Source organism: Propithecus coquereli, unplaced genomic scaffold, assembly GCF_000956105.1.
Source record: "Propithecus coquereli isolate 6110/MARCELLA unplaced genomic scaffold, Pcoq_1.0 Scaffold119, whole genome shotgun sequence".
Classification (NCBI taxonomy): domain Eukaryota; kingdom Metazoa; phylum Chordata; class Mammalia; order Primates; family Indriidae; genus Propithecus; species Propithecus coquereli.
The window spans coordinates 6,060,715-6,081,241 of NW_012135969.1; the positions used below are offsets into that span (position 1 = coordinate 6,060,715).

Sequence of the window (20,527 nt, forward strand, 5' to 3'; positions counted from 1 at the left end):
ACTGGAATTAGTATCAACTTTTCTAACATTTGTTCTAAATTTCTTTGCATCTGATAGGCAAAGTCATTATTCTCACATGTACCTTTTTCTCTCAATTAGACAAAACTGGGATTTTTTTATATAGCTGAAAAATGTTTTTCTGCTGGTAAGACAAGCTATATGTATTGCTTCTTAACACTGAATGAAATATATCTAAACAAATTAATATATCTAGAGTTAGGAAATTATATTACAATTTGAAATTTTATTCATGAAACAAATACAAAAGCAGTAACTTCTTTCTGTTTGGCTCCTTTTAGTGTAACTCATCTCAAACTAATAGGGAATTTTAATGAATCCAAATCAGGGGGAAACAGTTAAAATATGAAAATATCAAACTGAAATAAATTTGTTATTTTTGAGGAAGCAAACATGCAAAAGATTTCACATGAAGAGCTCCTTGAGTTGTCCTGGTATTCCCTAGGAAAATTCCCAGGGATGTTCAGCAATATAAAAATGTTTGCTTTACAGATGAAGGCATTGGCACATACAGAACAAGAAAGCAAAAAAGGTAGAAGTAAACTGCCTTACTTTCAACTTCAGTGATACGATAAAGAAAATGATAATTATTTATAATATACTTAACAAGTACTCAAATGTAGTTTCCTAGGAAAATCTCTTCTATCCTATACTTTGACAACTACCATGATATTCCAATAGACCCTAACATCTCCTTATACTACAAATGGCAAACTTTTGTAAACAATTTGTATATTACAATGCTATTAACTGTAATTATCCAAAAAACTGGTCATTATAATTTCCCTAATTTTAATGCTAAAAGATAGAAAATCATAATCATTTAAAAAATAAGTATTCTAGAATGAATTTTCTCCCAATAGCCAAGTAAAAATAGATCTCTAAGGAAGAAAGCTACACTTCAGAGAGCTTTGTGAAAATACAGATAAGTAATTTAAAATTAATAGTCAAAGAATATATATCTAAGAACAAACACAATGTTTTGGTAATCAAACCAATTGAAACATCCATGGTAATAAATAGCACAGGTATAACTAATGGCCATTTGCTGCTTCTCTACTCAGATAAGAATGTTCCACAGTTTTTATGAAAGCCCACAATTTAGTCTGTCTCATGAGAAGTGCAGCCTTTACATGAAAAAAAATCAGGTTCAGCAGGTGTCTAAGAAATCTGACACGGATCAAGAAATCGAGGTGAATAAGATTGCCTACTTAAGTATAGTTAAATCTCAAAAATGTTATATCAAATTATTGTTTTTTAAAAATATAAAAATTAGATTATGCCTATGAACAGCCATCAATATTTTGTTATTAAGAGGTTTGATCTGTAGGTTAGTTAAATTTTGTCTTCAGCTGCTCATAGGAATGTCTATAGTAAAAATTAATAAATAGCCGAGATTAAAATTTTATTCACACACCTTAAGGGAGAAGCACAAAGTTTAATAAAAGTGAATTGATTTCCCTACCAAAAAATTATCTCTTCGAGTAGAAAAGAAAAAAGAAAAATTAGTCAAAATTACCAGTTTCCTAGTTAATATTTGATCATTGTGTATTCTTATTCATTTCACCTGTGACCGACCCCCTTTCATTTTGTTCTGCTATGTCTATGCCGTTCTTCCCATGCAATTCCTCAATTAATGTAATATTCAATCTTACTGTTTAGAAAAACAAGCAATACTTAATATTAAAAAAATACTTAATATTAAAAAGCATGGTCTAAAATTTATTCCTAGAGTTCCCAGAATAGCTTAATAGGACCCCGTATTTTTATTAGAATGTGATTACTCAAGTTTCTGAGCAGCCTAAAACAAAACAAAACAAACTTAAGGATAGTGTCTAATTTTAATCTCTTCATTTCTGGATTGCCACGTAAGGCATATTAATAGCAAATTGGTTCTTGTCTAGAGATCAACTATTTCAAGGCAGAAGGGTTACTTTTAATGGTCTCCTAGAAAACAAACAAAACTTTTTGCTGCCTGTAGAAATTTATTCCATAGGCAATACACATGAATTCATCTGCATACCACTTCAGACCCCCTTCAGCTATTTGCCACTTACTAGAACTTTATTAAAATCTGAAATGTGTCTACCATAGAAGGAATGCTACAACAATAAACTGTAAAACTGGTAAAATTAATATGTTGTAGGAGACACAGGAGATCTGATTAAATCTGTTAGAAATGCTAACCACATCCATTTATAATTGGCAAAGAAAAAAGTACCTGTAAATTTTGTTTAAAATTCATATCCAACACACCCATCTTATTTATCTATTTAGGAATATAAAACTCTCAAGATTATGGTTTTATTTTATTTGTCCTCCCCTAACTTGTGTAATAATAAGAATTTATTGAAATGATGGCTGTAAGAAAGTAATATTTCTGAGGCTTTAAGGCATTAATAAAATAAATTAATTAACAGGAATTTCTCATATCTGAGTGTGTGTATGCACATATATATATAATTTTTAATTCTTGAATTCATTCCCTAAGCTCACATGTTGAGAACTTACGTATCTTATCCTTCCTCTTCACTAAAACAAAACAAAACAAAATCCAGAAAAACCCAAAAGTAGTATTTCCTTTTACCACAAGAGGGGGCTAGAGAATTCTGATCTCTTCCAAGGTCTATAAAATCCTCTTAACTGCTACTTTATAGACCTTCAATTACAACAGGCCATAATACATTAAGGCATTAAAATACACATATATCCCAACATATGCCAAAGCAAGCACTGCACTGGTGTGCCCACCAGATGATCACCAATACCAGCATCAAATAAACACTTAGGCGTCTTCTAGTGCTTTACAGGAGATTTTACTCTTGAGCACTCCCCTCCCCAAAAAGCAGCTCTCTTGGTTAGGTGATCCCATTGGAATGGAAAATATCAAGGAGTGTGATAAAATACCCAAGGATTGGAAAGTATGACAGGGGCAGAGTGAGGTAAGGATTAAGAGAACTGAAATTTATGTGGTTTGGAAAAGTGAAGACTCTGGGGATAAATGTTCAGTCTTTAATACCTTCTAAAGGTAACAATATAAATGAATTAGGGGAATTATTCAGTCTCAGAAGATGGTATAGAAAAGAGCAATGGCCTGAAACTAAGGAAGGAAAAGTTTAGGTTAGACATGAATAAATCAGTAATAATAGTTGGGCGGGAAAGATGTCCGGCTAAGGAAGGATCCAAAGCATAATCACTATATTTGATAATTAATTAAATGAGATATTAGTAAGAATGATGTGAATTCATTAGAAGAGCTAGATTAGATAACTCAAGTGATTTTTTTTCCCCTAAGCTCTGACAATCTCTAGGTCCAACTATGTTCTTGGGCATTCACAAATGTCTTTCATTGATGATAATGATCCTTTGTAAAAAGAAGAGCTCATGATCCCAGTTAACCCTATGTTTTATTGATTAAAATAAAATCCAAGGTATTATTATGAAATAACATAATTATAAAATTAGTCATAATAAGAATGATGTCTACCTTTTAGAAAGGTAGCATATTTTCTGTGAAAACATATTATGCCAGATAAGCTATACTCTTAACAGTTTATAAAAATGGGTCTGCAAATTGGACAAAGGCTGTTATAAGTGAAAACTTTCCATGAAGGAACAATTCTTCTATAAATTCCAATACTTTACAAGCCAGAGAATCCATTCTGTATAATCTTTCTTTCCTTCTAGATTAGCGTATCTGAGCTTAAGCTACCTAAGGCCCAACATAAAAAAGGCTGTCACTCAAAGTCAGAAAGACAACCTACAGCAGAAGTATAATATAGTTTGTGAATTCAACAACCTTATCTTTCCTTACTAGGCCATAATATTCTAGACTAATGTGTGCTTCAGCATTATTAACAGTGTTATTAGCATTTCTTTTTTACTTGAAAAGTCAGAGTTCTATATTAAGCCAAAAGAATTTATGGATAGTAGAAAAACAAAGACTATCAAAGCATGAAGAGTTGAATATATATATATATATATATATATTATATATATATAGTGTGTGTGTGTGTGCAAACATACTTGGCCCAAAAGAGTTATTTTTTGCTTAAACAAAATTCTTTCAAATTTAAGTTAATATTAGACTTTGAGGTAAAAATGGTCAATGACTTTGTGTGATCAAAGTGTGATGGTTAAAATCATACCTGAGAATCCAGAACTCTAGAACTTTACACATGAGTGCCCTAGGTAAGGTATACAACTTTGGGATAATTCAATGTTCATCTACAAAGCAGATGCTATGTTTAATTATAATGCATTTATATATTTTAAGAACAAAGTAATTAAACACGGTGTATAAGATTTTATAATCAACAGCATGCAAAGATATATAACCCCTCCCCACCTCTGATTGATTTATATGTCAATCAGATATATATTACATTAGCAACCAGAACACTGCATATCATTTTACCACCTCTGAAATGACCACATTAACATCTTCAATAATCATATACTAAAACTTTCACATTACACTAAACTTGTTGACCAGTTTAGAATTTGGAAAGAAACAAAGAATACTTGAGGCCTTTTGAAAAAGCTTAATCTCATCTGCCAAGTCACTCATTTAAAAATCAACTATTTGCACTTAAAAATGACCACTGTTATTTCACCAACTAATTTAGTGGAAGCTCAATAAATGTTTGACCTTTTCAGAAGAATGGACTTTTGCTCATACTCCCACTCTGGAAAAGATTTCTAGAAACACTTTGGCCAGAATCCAGGTCAAATATTATTTTAACTTTCTTCCAAACCACTGCAAGTCCCACCAATTGGTCTTTTCTGCAAACTCTGTCCCCAGTCACCAGCACTTGATTATGTACTCAGTTGTAGGGATGCCCAAATCTCTCTCCAACTAGATTATCTACTAAGGAAAGGAATCACATCTTATTCCTCTTTTGTATCTTCTACACAGCATCTAAACTCATGATTGAACAAGAGTATCCAATATAGGTATTCAATAACTAACTCTTCATTAGCAGTATATTAAAATCTATAACATGGACAAAAAGGTCAAAAAGATAAATAATTAGTTCTATGTCAAATCGATTCAGGGACTTATTGTAGGTTACTCATAATTATAATTATTAGCATTTATGAAGCCTTTTGAAATTCTTTATAAAATGTACCACTCCCAAATCATCCTGGGGAAAGAATGAGAACATATGTAGGCTAAAGAGACACACGTGTGAAGAAATTGACTGAAATTTTCAAGAAATCACTTAAGAGCCAGGATCAGGGCTCCTGCGGAGCTCTTTAGGGGCGGCACAGAAAAACCTCTGAGATCACACAGCTGAGGGGACACTCTCAGTGTAAGCCAGGAGAGGCCAGTCTCAGAGAGGCGGTCTTGGTTGTGGCACTGGCTGTGTCACTTGCTCGTCATAGGACCAAGATACTCAGCGTCTTTAAAATTTAATTTCCTCTTCAATAACACAGACAAGATTAGGTGATTGCCAAGTCTCTTCTCGCTCTAAAATTCCATGATTTTGTGTAGAAACTTGGGTTAAATTTTCAGGGAGTTTGTTTTAGTGAAAGAAGCATTATGGAAGATATCCAGCTTTCAACATGTGTGAGAGCGTGTTACTGGGCACTGGACAGAAGTTTAGAGTTTAAACACGCACCAACAGTCCAACATGCCGGGCTAAAAAATGAAAAACAGGTCATTCATAGACAGATAATTGTTATTGTTTTTTAATTCTTCACAAAACATGTATAATCCTTGGTAATCATTTGTTTAAGTTATATAAATTACTGTCAACTTGGAAACCCAGTTTGTCATCTTCATCTGTGATTTATACAAGACTATATAAACGACATGATGTCTTACATCTAATAAGACATTTGTCTTCATGAAGGAGGCCACTGCAATCCTGAGCGACAGTTTACTTACCCTTATCACCGTTAACTCAATACTGAGTCCTTAATTCCTCCCAACGATTTGAAATCTGATGGACTCACCTGAAGCCAACAAAAACTTACTCAGAAATCTGCCACGGTCATGAAAGTGTGTGTTTTACTGTGGCATTTGTTCTTTGGCTCCCAAAACACAGACATGGAAACAAGTTTTATGTTCTTCCACAGTATGTGCCTCTAAACACACATACATAACTTCCATTAGTGTTGACAGGAGTCATGTGCCTTTATTAAAGAAAAATATACCTTCTCGCTAACAACAAAGATAAAAGCAATTGTCTGAAGAATAAAAAGAAAATGAGATAAATGCTTGTTTGTATGTATTTGTATGCATGTATGTTTATTTATAGACTTATAAATAGAAAGAGACCATATTGAACCATTTTCATTAACTTTGTATCATAGAATAAAAAGGAACTAAAAACTCTAAATATGTTCTCATGGTTTATGTAATTTAAAAAATATATACACACGAAGAAAGTAATGGACCTGACCCCATCAGTGAGAAAGACACAAATGGCTCTGCTTGCTGTTTTTAAGCAATTAATTCTTTCAATCTACTAGGGTACTATTGGTACTAGGATACTAGGTATTATTGGTAGTAGGGTACCAGTGACTGAACCTGCAATAGGTTTCTAACATTCCAAGTAAAGCAGCCCTAAAATATGCACATTTTCTTCCAAAGTTGTCAGCAGGATATCACCTAAGATTTATCCTGATCAATGAGGTCATTTACCTCTAATCCCTGCACCATTAATTCACATACCCCAGTAAACACTGTAAGAAGTACAGTTTATTTACTCTGTGAAACAACATAATTTATACACTAAAGTCAGGCCTTACCGACAACTCACAACAGAGATCTCAGACTGGCTTGTGAGCATTTTTTATATTCACTGAGTATAAAGTCTATCAGGGGTGCTCTCATAGATTTAGATGGCAAATCTAGCTTAATAAGTGGGAGTTCTAAGAATAGGATTTGAGCTCATTAAGAGGAAATCTCTTTAGACAATTAGAGCTCTTTGTAAGTACCTAATAATATTAATGTGACCCTGAAAACATAAAGCAAAACATGGAAAAATGGATAATCTACAATTTGTATTTATATTTGTACAATCTATAATTGTAACTGGAGATTTTAACACAATCCTCTCAGCAGATAAAATAAAATTTAGGATATAAAGGACGTGAAAAATGCTATTTACAAAAATAAAAACAGTGAGAGTGTATTCAATAAATACTTCAGGAGCACATAAGCATAAACTATAATTACTAGGCCACAAAGGAAATCTCAACAAAGTCCAAAGAATCAAAATGATATAGACTGTGTTCTTAGATTATAATTAATAAAATCAGATATCAGTAACTTAAAAATCAGGTTTAAAACTTCCTAGGAACTACAACAAAACTAACCAAAATAAGAGTTAGAACTAGAACACAAAAAATGCTTCTAAACAACACGTAGGTTAAAAAGAATATCATAAAGGAAATTACAAAACACTTAGAATGCAATTATGAATATGAGAGAAGTATATATCAAATCTTGTGGGATGCAGTTAAAGCAGTATTTAGAGGATAATTTTTAGTTCTGAATACATTTATTTTAAAAATCAACATATTCAGGGGAAAAATGCAATAAGGAGAATGAGTCATAAAGCCCGCAAGAGTGGATGTCTATGGAAGACAAACATCTAGCCCAGCAGAGCTGTTCAAAAAGCAGCAGCTTTACAATCTACTGGAACTCCAATCCCTCACATGAATTATAATAGATATGTCATTCTTGGCCAAGTCAATTAATTTCCCTAAGCCTCATTTCTTTACCTGTAAAATGGGATAACAGTATCTTCCTCTCTGAGCTGGTTTAAAAATTAAATGAGATAACCCACAAAAAGCACTTAGTACAGCATAGGAAACACTCAATAAATGGCTCCTGTCATTAGATGACTTTATCATCCCTTCCAACTCCCCGATGCCATGATTCTAATTTGGCACAATGAAATCTTAGACAAACTTGAACTCCAGCCACAAAAAATCTAATCAATAAATTAAACCTTCATTTTAAGTTTACAATACTAATATAGTTTTGTTTAAAATACATTCATATCTCAAGTCTTCTTCCCATTATTATAAAATAAAACCCACAATGATCAACAAAAGCTAGTTTATTATTATTTATAATCTTAAATCAAAAACTGACTTGTATTTCAGAACTAAAATGAAAGCAGAGAAATGTAAAAAAAAAAAAAGTGCTAAAAATAACATTGTAAAAAAATGGATTCTCTTTATTTCTAGAATATTCTATATATTTTTGAATGTACCTTTCATAAAAGGCATGGAGTTGAAAATGGCCACTATTGATACTTTACCAGGTTTGAAATTTCTTTTAAATCAACAGGTATATAATAAATTAATCAACAACAGGCTCTTCAGTTATGTATTACTACTCTTTTCCAATAATAGTTACGGGTCTTTACTTTCCCAATTCTGTTTCTCATTTTGCTGGAGAATAAGAACCTTCTCTAACCTTCAATACTTGGATGAAAAATAAGGTCTAAAAACATTCTTACTTCTTTCTATATTTATCTGTCCAATATATCCATTCACCCCTTTTCTTTAATTAGAATGTAATAATGCATACTAAATAATACATTATTACATATTTTAGGTTTCTTCCAAAATAATTTTATTTTTTCTCTTTCTTCCAGAAGGAGTCACTATATCTAGTTTATAGAATGATTACTTTATCCAACCTATCTTTAAAAATAATGTAGATACATAGGAATTCTTTATTATACCAACAAAATGAGCTTACAGACACAGTAAAATCCATTGTATATTTTGGACACTGAAAACGATCAGAGCCTGAACTTCACAGTTGTCTGGCTTTGGCACAGTTATCGTAATCAATGTTACCAACTAGTTTTTTTTTCCTTCCATATGGTAGAAATTATGGTTTTTAGTTTAGAAATGTAAATTTTATTACTTGTTAGCAAGTTTTCACTCCCAATGTGGGGCTATGTTCTTGTAGGGGTCTTTCCATAAGATATAGCCTGCCTTCGAATCATGGGCATTTACAAAGAAAAAGGAGAAGGAATTGTGATTAGGTAGCAATATGCTCTCATTTTTACGCATGGGTTAACCTGTAACCTTGGTTTTCATTTTTGTGGTGCACCTGGCCAGGTTTCTATATTCTTCTAGATCTCTTTGTAGTTTTCACAAAGGCATGACCCAAACACGACACGCACCATGGTTATTGCTTCTCATCCCTAAAGTTATGGATGGACGGGTTAGACCATGTGTCCTTTAATAATTGTAAGTCTAGGACACTGCTCTGGCTGGGGGTGGAAGACAATAAAACAGAAATGTTTTAACATTTTCTAATAAAGATAAAATTCCAAGAGCCTAAAATAACTCTCACTACAATAAAGGTTAAAAGAGAATTATCTTTACTTCCTAAAGAATTGCCTTAGCTATCTCACCAGCAAATAAAGACACTAACTTTATATTTGTTTGTCTGCTTATTAATAGTGTGTTTCCCCCATGAGATGGTAAGCTCCATGAGGGCAGGGACCATGTCTGCTTTTTCACTGCATATTTTACTTTCAGCTTAGCCTAGTGCCTGGGTATTACCTCGGAATTTTTAAATAAGCATTTGTTAAAATAATGAATAAGTAGCACATCAAATGTTACTATTTTTAAAATTGCAACTATTTTTAATGAAAATATTTTTAAACATACTGTTTGTATCTGTATGGTCTTAGCCAAAATGTCTGGAATATGAATCCACCTTTCTGGATAGCTCAGATAAGGACAGTGGTAAGGACAGTAGAGTGATTAAGAGCAGAGGTTTTACAACCAGACTATGTAGGTGTAAATCCTGGCACTACTATTAATACTTACTAGCTGTGTGATCTTCCCTGAGTCTCAGTTTCCTTGTCTGTAAATTGAGGAACATCCTAATATCTATCTCTTAGGGCTGTTCTGAGGATTAAATGATGATATATGCAAAGTGCTTAGAACACAGATGATGCAAGGCACATAACAATTGCTCAATAAATGCTAGCTTTAAAAGATTTAATTTACTAAGGTACTGAGCTCTTAGGGGAGAGTTTGTACTCTTCTTTTCTATAATACAATATGGTCCCAGACTGTCGGCTTTTTTTAATTCTTATATAAATTTTATTTATAAATTTTGTTTTCTATATAAAGTTTTAATTGTTTTCCTGTTTCTTACCTCAATGTTACTTGTTAATTGATGCCTTTACAATACCCCTTCTTCTAATATGAAGCCTTAATGTGGGCTGAGAAACCAAAGCACTATATTGGTTAGAAATTTACACGAAGAGGATTCCTCAGGAGCTCTCCTAAGAATAAGGTACATAAGTGTTAACTCAGGGCTCACTAACATCTATTTTCACTTAGAGGTCTTTCTGGCTTACTTATTGTGTTCTCAGTTGTATTTGGGAAAGTTGGAAATACCAAGTAAGTGACCTAAGGATTAATGAGGCACTATTGTTCTAATTCTATCAAGCATTAGATTAATCAGAAACAAATGAAAGGTTGATTTCTTCATGTTTCGCACTGTTAATTTTCTATAATTATTAATGAGCTACCAATGTAAGTATTAAGCTTTCAATCCAAACAATGTTTTTAGTGTAATAGCTGAACCAATATTCAGATCCTGTATTACAAAGCCCCTTTTAAAACTTGGGCATTACTAATTGTGCTAGTATACAAAGCTCAAGCAAAATAAAATGTTTCTGTGTGATTCAACCCACAGTTCTTATGTGGAGGTTATTAATTCAATGAAAAAGAGAAAATACAAATTGTCAAAAGGACTAAATGAAACAACCATTAATGTGCAACATAAAAAGGGAGGGGGAAATAGCGATTATGAGGTCTTGAAATTTAAAGAAAAAGAAATGGAAAGATTACAGACTAATAAAGAGACATAAGAAATGATTTACCAACTTTATTCCCAACCCTTAAGTGAATAAGATGGTTCCAATTTAATGTTGAATTTAGTAGCATTTCTACCTTTTTAATCCTACTGGAAAGGCACAAAAGAGACTCTGATAAGAAAATCGTGCACATCCATGATGATGAAACCTTCTGCTCAAGTGGCCAAATGCCAGAAGAGGCACAGTGATCCCCCACACTGGGAAAATCTGAGCCTGAGCCAGAAACTGGCAGTCACTAGGCCAAAATCTTTATATTTGTATATCTTACCATAAAAATACATGTATATTTTACATTCCACTCTGTTATTTATCATTGAGTTTTGAATATAAAAATAAGGTTTATAACTGTTGAATTATTTAACTCCTCCCACTCCCAAACATTCAAGTAAAATTGATGCTCCAGGAAGAATGGCATTATAGTTCCGATGCCTCCTCATTTTACCCCCTCTTGAACAACACCAGTATGGTCAGCGGTATGTGAGAAGTGCAGGTGAAATGATATCTATTACAGTATGATGAGCTCAAGGGTCTCCAATGATCCACAATAAATTAATAATCCAATAATCATTAAATGAAAGCTCCAAATCTCATGCAACTCAATGAAGCTAAGAAAGCCAAGAGAACGGTAAAAATGGAGCCCTGCAATCTTAAAATGTCCTCTTAGCTTTTGAGCTACTGTTTTTATAAAAAGATCAATAATGATGTCTTCCTGTTCCAATATGGAATTAGTGTTTCCCTAAATACATTAACTTCAGAAGTATTGAATTACCCAGGAGGATCAGCACCACAGCGAAACAAATAGTTGCTCTTTGCAAAATAGTGATTACCAATACAGAGAATCCACTAAAGGCTGCGGGATGCAAAGTGACAAAAGGCAAAGATGCCAGGACAAAAGGTATCAAAATATAGTGGTCACCCAAAAGCTAGAAAGATGAGACTCACCCTCTTCCTGATAATCAGACAAAAAGCGTGCATCAGATGTGAGGGACAGGCCAAGAGTTCCACTGTGATTGTCATCAAAGCTGTCCTGTCCAAGATCTCCCCCTGAGGGACAAAAAAGAAAGAAAATAAAGTCATCCTTTGGACATCTTTATAAAAGTATTTGTATATCTCTTCTGGTATTTGCAAAAAAAAAGATGTATCTTTCACTTGATGATGAACATGGCCATTATCCATTAACATATGAGAAATAGATAAATAAGTTTAAGAACCAACTTACCTGACGGAAAATTTTCCACTCAAGTAACTCTATCACTAGAATTTAGAAACTGTTAGCTTAGAGTGGGAAGACCTCTTGGAACCAGAGATAAACTTCTCCATCATACTTAAAATGAAAACATAGCTATATAAATTTGTATTCATATATACTATGTAGTTAATAATTACAACTTTACCCTGAATGCCTCTTTCTCTTTATATTTCCAAATAAAATAAAAGGAACGACACAAAGGTTAACCCTCTATACATAATAATATAATGTAGCAAGGCCAGTATTCTTTCCTTCTCTGAAAAGTAAAGAGAAGTAAAAATAGAGAGAACCTAGACTTTGCTGGATTCTATTCCTGTTTGTTCTGCAACCTTAACAAAGTTCTCTCTTTGTAATTCTAGTTTACAGCCTCTGCAACCAACCTCCTAGGAATTCTAAAAGCTCTAAGAAGGTAATATTTGTTCTGTAAAATGGCTTTGATAAAAGGTAATGCATATATAATACTGAATTATGCAATTAAAAACAATGCTAATCCCTTTTGGGTGTTTTTAACATACATTGGATTGTATTTTGTAGAAGTGGCCGATGCTATTATGATACTTTAAAAGGTTCAGACGGAAGATGTTAGCTCATTCAGAAACCGTAAGAAAAGGCTCTGCATTGCAAATAGCTTTTCTTAAAATCCCCCAAACAGAGGTACCGTCTGCTGATAAAAGGACACCGACAGCTGCTTGGTTCATTTTACAAACATGAAAAGGGGATTTTCAATTGAATTTAATATTATCTCAAATACTAATTTCCAAAGGAAATCACCAGTGCTAATCTCAGTAAACACTGCAGAGTTTTGGCCCTGGATTTCAACTAGGGAGCAGTGAAACCAAACAACCTACATAGAATCTGTATTGCCTCACTTTAAAGGTTTATTTCCTACAATTAAACTAGAAAGATAGGGAGGATATAAAATGATAAAAAGAGAATGGCTGTAGCCTTCTCTTTCCATAAATTAGATGATCACATCTAGACTCTTCTTCGAATGCTCAATAGTAGTAGATATCCATAACTGAGTCGTACACCTGCAGATATAGGACTTTAGAAAATAAACTGTAGAGTTTATTATGGAAAAGAAAAGTAAAAATTTTAAAAACCTCTCACAACATTCATTGGCCAAAGCCAGCAGAAATGCTCTCCTTTATTAGTTTACTGATCAGGATACAAAGTTTATAGCTATGTTTAAAGCATCACTGTGTAATTTCCATAATAAAGAAAAATTCTCAAATACTGGACTGAGGGTTAAAATGGTCAAATTTTACATCACTGCAAATCCACTGAAATTATATTATCAACACAGTCTAAATGGACTATCTGGCTGGCAATCTGAAAGTGAGCTGCAAAGTTAAAAAGAATTTTTATTTTGAACCAAATGAAAATCCTTAAAAAGATAAAAAAACAGAAAAAGGTAGTTTGAATTGCCAGGCAAAATTTAACATTTGTGGGAAATACTAAATATTATTTATCAACTATCATTGTGGACTCAACGTTTTCTGCTTGCTTCAGAAATTCGACAAATCTACCACTAAAGGGAAAGAACCTACTCCTATACATTCTATTAATAGTATTCTAAGCTTTCTTTTTTAAATACACAGATCAGGAAGGGTTTTTGTTGTGTTTTTTATTTATTTTTTTATTTTTGTTGTTTTTTTTAATGAACTTTTAATTTTGGAATGATTTTAGATGTATATAAGTGTTGCAAAGACAGTACAAAGTTCCTATCTACCTTTCACTCAGTTTCTCCCAATGTCAACTTCTTACATAACTAAGGTATATCTGCCAAAACCAAGAAATCAACATTGGTACATTGCTATTTACTAAACTACAGACTTTGTTTGGATTTCACAAGTTTTTTCCATTAATGTCCTTTTTCTGTTTCAGGATCCAATCCAGGATATCGTATTGCATTTACAGCTTCAGTTTTTAAAGTCTTACCCAAAACACCTGCCTGGATTTGCCACTTGATTTACTAACTTCAGATGGAAAAGTCAATTCCATGTGATTCCTGTAGTTTCTGAGTATACTTACCCAAAGTGGGCTTTTCACAGCCACCCCTGTGTCAAATATGAGACCGTTCGTTCCTCTGTAAAGTATGCAACAATGAAGGTACGCAACTCAGTGTGGCAAAACAGAGCCTAGGTCAGTGCTGCAAATGGTTGTGGTGGGGGAACACTTAAAAATATGCTTCACATTCAAGTGCAATTAGTTCCTGATGATGGAGATGTTGCTATAAGTGTTTTTAGCGTCATATCAAGTGGTCCAACTCCCTTGGGCACACACAGAAACAAGCCTGTAACACTATACAAATAGACACTCCCATGTAATTAAAATGATTACAGCTACTCAAGATGCATGGGTGAAAAGTTTTATAGAAGAACAGCAATTACTGTGGTCATTTCGGATTTGTTTAAGTTTAGAACATCATTTTTCCTTAAAACATAACCGCACATGTTCTCTGAATTCGTCTACAGCTCTGACAATTGCGGTTCCAAGTGGCCACGACTGTAGTCCAGTGGGATCAGACATAAATGATCACAAACTATAGTGACAGATATTTCCACTCAGCAGCTCTACAATTAGGGCTTAGAACTCCATCTGCTTAGAGTGGCTTTCTCACAAGCAAGACCCCTTGCCACCAGAGACATACTTTCCCACTGCAACTCGCTCAGAATCAATATATTTCTGTACAGATATATATTCTAACACACCATATCTCCATTAATCACATCCACTACCTTCAGTTCTTTCTCCCTGTATTTCTAAACAAGATCTACGGGAACTATACCAAGGGTTCACCTGCTATTAGCAGGTAATTTGCTCCTCTATCCTAAGTGTCATAAGAATTGGGCGCTAGATACACTCCTTAGTATATTCAATGGCAGGTTCTCCACTGAGTATCGTGCTGAGGGGCCCATAAGTGGGATGATTTCTCTATTGTTCTTTTCTGAGAGTCAAACTCAATTTCATTCATGCTCTATAGAGTGATAAGTTGGGAATTTCTGAGGGTTGGAGCAGAAAGATAAAGCAGCTTTGTGTCAGGTGTAAGGTAATTATTTGCTAGGGTTTCTGTGCTATTTGTTTTTATTCCCTGTGTTTTCATTAACAGTTAATGAGTTTTCCCCCTTAATTCTGAAACAATAGCTTGGCCACTAGAAGTTGGCTTTTTCTGCCACAGATTCAACCAGCTGTTGCTGCTCCATAAACTTTATGGAGAAGTGAATTAAACTGCAAAAAACTTTCATTTACTAATTCAATTCCAAATAAAAGAAGGGGAAAAATGAACCATGATGATGTTCCCCTTGTAACTATTTTAACTTACAGTAAACCCGCCTAGTCCTGAACTTGCGGGTACTATTCGGGGACAAAAACAGGCCATAATGACAATTTTACCAAAGAAATGAAAAAAGACAGAAAGCAGTTTAAAGCATTTTTAAAAAGCCAAACTATGAGAATAACAACAGATAAAACATAGAAATACATGTTTGCTTATTCAGTATGTAAAGACTCAATTTTTTTCATGTTAGTCTAAGTCATCATCTTTTATTTCCTTTCTAATTAATTGTAAGCTATATTATAAAGACTCTACTCACATCTGCAATCAACTGTGTTGTTTATATGGTGTGGTTAAAAATTTTCTAGGGTTTGCTATTACTTCACCAAGTATTTTTGGATAACACGAGAAAATTGAAATTAACGTAAAATTGTCTGAAATTTTTTATTTTTTGTTATAACTGCTGTTGCTATTGGAAAGGAGCACATGACTTCCTACTCTATTTAATATTTAAGAACCCATGAGACACACAGCTCCCTCTTTAAACTAATAAATCCTCACTAAAATGCTATAAATAAAGCTCCCTGATCCAAATCCAGTTAGTCTTCATGCTTGATAGAATTAATATTGCCAGATTTTCATGGACCAATTTAATAGTAATGCAGCTCCCAAAGCTGAACTATAGTAAGATTAGCAAAACTGCAGCTTATTATTCCTTATTACAACCATTCACCTAAGTTATTGAATCTAACACCAACTAAAGAAATATGTTGGGTCTAAACGTGACCATATATGTGGAATGTTACTCATATGTAAATATATTATAGAGCACATTTGCAGCACCAAAGCTAAAACTCTGTCAACATTTCCATTATAAATTACACACCATTTTGCACATACTCATGCATTAGAAAATGTACGGTGTTTTCAACAGAACATCTTAGAGGCTTCACCAATTTCTAAATATCCATTTGGATCTGCGTGGTTAGTCTTTGTGATTAATCCATGTAGAGTGAAGGTCTCAAATTCTTCTCTGTTCTATACAGTCTGACTTCCTGCCCATCTCCTTTTTTTTCCCTCCTACATCTGTCCATAACTCAATGTATAAATATTCTCTTTTTCCCCCCAAGGCCCTAGCAGTGAATGTAATAGTACTGAATGTCATTAAGTCTACAGAACAAATGATAGGTCAGGTAAAGAAAGTTTCCATTTATCATTCTTTTAAAAAGTTGCTCCAACTAGGTCTTGAATGTACAAGAAGTAAGTTGGGCCTAAGATTACGTTTTTTAGCTTAGGAATACTGTTTCCTAATTATGTAATCATGCTACGAATAATCGTTTCTTAAGAACCTTTAGAGATAACATTTGTGGAGAGTAGCACATCTAAAAAATGATCAGAAATTGGGCCAAATTGATGAAATACTCATAGTACGATCACTACAGAAACGCCTGTGAGTTCAACAACCAAAAGAGCAACATAGCTTAATAATATTCTCAGAATGAACTACATCTGTCAGTGGTGCCTTGGACAGGAAAATGCCAGTGGGAACCAATTGAAAAGTTCTTTTTTTCCCCTCCTTCAAGAAAGTGGTCCTTTGTAATGCAGTTTTTCATGTTGACCAGTAGGGCGAGCTGCAGTGTGTAGCATCATCTCAGTTCTTTTTTTAAAAAAAAGAAAGAAAAGTAGCCACTGTGTGAACTCTCCTGTTCCTCCCTCCACCCCAAGAAAATGCTGAGATTTTTAACCCTTCTTAGGTTCCACATAAAGGCATAACTCCTGGATATTAACAAACTGGAGGGGTGGCAGCAACAAATATAAACCAGATAATTGTATATGTGACAATGCACACTTCATAAAGCAAATTACAGCAATCATTCTGGCTTCACACTAACACATTCCATCTACCACTGGTATTGTTCAACTGGTACTAAAGTGGAACCTGCTGAGTTGGAATATTTTCAATAGTAATGAGATTTTGACAGAACTCAAAACATGGAAACCTAGGTATTTGGTAGTATGTGGACAAATATATTGTGAAACTGATGCATTTATCATATGGCAACCAGGCGATCATAATCTGGAATCACTGGTTCATAGTTCTGTTTTCTTTGGACCACAGTATTAAGGACTCCCATAATTCTTATTATAAAACTATTCGCTGGATTTTCAGAATGTTTTGACATACAAGAGAAAGTCAGCTGTAATAATAAAAATATAATAGTTTGCTGAACTCTTACTGGGTACAAGCTCTGGGTCAAGGCTCTTCGTGTACTATCTTGTTTAATCCTCAAAATAATTCTGTGATATATTATTATCCCAAAGACAGAGATGAAGAAATTGAGACACAGAGATTAAGTAACTTACCCAAAGTCATATAAGTGACTCATAAGTGGCAGAGCCAGACTTTGACCACACCTTGTCTGATTACTAAACTCTCGTTCTTTTTTTTTTAAGCTCTTGTTCTAATCCACTGAGCTGTACAGTCTCCAAATCTGCATTTTTCATAAATCACAATCATTACTCAAAGGCAAAGCATACTGAATGACAGCTAATGACTTGAATTAATGGTATATATTACTAATTAGCATTTTTTTTACTTCAGGAAAATAAATCTATAATCATAAGTATAAATCATTATTACTATTAGTGATAATAGCAGTAGTCACGTTAGGTATGCGGACTGGAACTGACAGACCAAATGTGGTCAATGATTTGGTCAGGAAGGAAGTGGTCCAATTCACAGTTCAAATTTGTTATAGTAGTGATATTATAGTGATTTTTTAAAATATAACTTTTTGGCATGAAATTCATGCTCACAAAATTGAATACATCTATGTCAGGCTTAGTCAGATCAATATATTGAATTTTTTTCCAGCACCTTCTGTTTGATTCTGTTTGATCCAGGGTATTTTGACCTTGTTTCACAGAAAATGAACCAACATGTTCCATACCTAAATATAGCTTTGACCTGGTTAGGTTAAAGAATGTGTTTCTTTTCTGGCACTATCATGCTTTAAGTCTCAGAATAAGAAAATCCTTTGAAAAATATACAATGCCACATAAACATAGCAATTTTATTACTAGTGGTTTATCTTTCCCTCTCTTCCTATCTTTCTCTTTCTTTTCTCCCAAACAACAAATTGTCGTAGGTCTTAGTACCAATTTATAATCCTGATGCATTCTGGGATCTCTTATCCCCCAATTGGTGGACCAACATTACTTAAGAAACTCCTTGAGAGAAACTATAAGGCTAGCTGGATTCTAATATCTTCTGCTAAAAAAAGAATAAAACTACATGTTCTATAGCCTACAGGGAGATATAAGAAAAGTTTTACAAAAGTCCAAGGGATAAAAATACAACAATACACGATAAAGAATGGATATGGATAAGATTAGTAAGCCTAAAAATGTGAACCAGCTTTTAACATCCTGAAGAGAGGGTGAGTTTTCTTTGTGAGTAACAGACCTTCAACACCCCAATGACAAAGGGCGACAAGATCCACCCTCCCCATCCGCCACCACACCCCAAACAGGGATTCCCGTTCATGTATTCCACAACCTATATGCATGTATCGCCATTATGAAAGGCCAAAACCTCTCACTGTCAACAATTCGGTTCAACGTTTGGTCCCTTAGAACAGAAGTTTCACATAGAAGAGTATCTCTTTATTTTAAAACTTTATTTTTCCTTTTTTTATTGCGGTATCACTAACACAAAATGCACAAATCTTAAGGGTAAGTGGTATTACTTTTTAAGTTCAGTAAAATACCTTTTAGAGATGAATCATAATCAAGAACTTTTCCAGGCTTGCAAGTATGTTAAATTCATATCAGCTGACAAGGACAGATAGGGTTCACAAGACTGGTTTTTCCACTATTTGGCTCACAAGAGTCAGCAGTAACTGGAAGCTTTATTTTACACATCATATAAATCCCTTTGCTCTTAACTAAGCAGTCCCTTTCCCCTGTTAGTGATATTTCAGCCATCCTGATAAACAAGTTTCTGGGAGAAGTATGTGTTGATAGGAAGCATAATGAAAAATTAATGCTTTCTAATAGAATTGGGTCCACCCATTACATTATTTAACCTCCATATATTAAGCAAATTCACTAGGTTTCAAGTTTAAAGGTTTTAACCTCTTTTCCTTACAAAAAGTTTTAAGCAGAAGAACCAAAAAATTTATACTCAAATGATTTAACTACACTTTTCTCTCAATATTTTGTGTTCAGAACATGAAAAATTTTTAGAAGTAGAATTGCTGATGAACATTACTTCTTATGTCAAAATTCTATGTTCAGAAGCTATACTTCTCACCTGATTTTTTGTGTTGGTCCAGGTATAATACCATCTAAGAGAAATAATTTATAAGTTATTTTTTTCTCAACAAAAGTTTTCTGGGCTAATAAAATAAACTTAAAGCAATCATTAATTTATCAGTTATTTGATTTTACTTGTCATCTACATGAAGACAAAAATCAGAAATTCTACGAACTTTTAAAAAGACTGAGACGGGGTAACAAAAGGTATTCATTATCAGTTATTATGTGTATGATATAATACTATTTTACTATTTATTTTAAAATTCACTTTTAAGTAATAAGTCAATGCAACATATCTACATATACAGCTAACTCTCAACCATTAAACAACAGAGAATGCTATTTTATACCATCATCAGGACTCTGCCCATAAATTCATATTTGAAAATAAATAAATAATGAGTGAAAAACTTGAATGGATAAGAAACTACTAAACGATGATTCTACTGAAAAAGAACTCACTACCATGTTAAGCTTTTGATTTCTGTAAGCTTCTTTATTAAATAAAAAAGTTAATCATGCCCAGAGCAAAATAGTCAAACGTTACAAGAAAGTTCATCTCCCCTCTCTTCTCTCCAGAGGCAACCATTGTGAGGTTTCTTGGGTGTTCCATGAACTTTCTATCTAAATATAACAAGTGTCTCTCTGTGTGTAGTATACATCTTTTTTTTTTTCTTTTTTAACAAATAGTAGCATTTGTTCGGTTCTGTCACCCAGGCTGGAGTGCAGTGGCATGATCATAGCTTACTGTAACCTAGAACTCCTGGGCTCAAGCAATCCTCCCAC

The 20,527-nt window shown here is 33.6% G+C and overlaps 1 protein-coding gene across 2 annotated transcripts in view; it reads right to left on the reverse strand.

The window, feature by feature from the left end:
* Window positions 1-20,527, reverse strand: part of SKAP1 (src kinase associated phosphoprotein 1) — a 273,972-nt gene that overhangs the window by 176,480 nt on the left and 76,965 nt on the right. For both annotated transcript variants that reach the window (XM_012660133.1, XM_012660123.1), the window contains exon 4: window positions 11,838-11,939. In XM_012660133.1, the coding sequence (XP_012515587.1) occupies window positions 11,838-11,939 (102 nt within the window). The remainder of the gene's footprint in view (window positions 1-11,837; window positions 11,940-20,527) is intronic.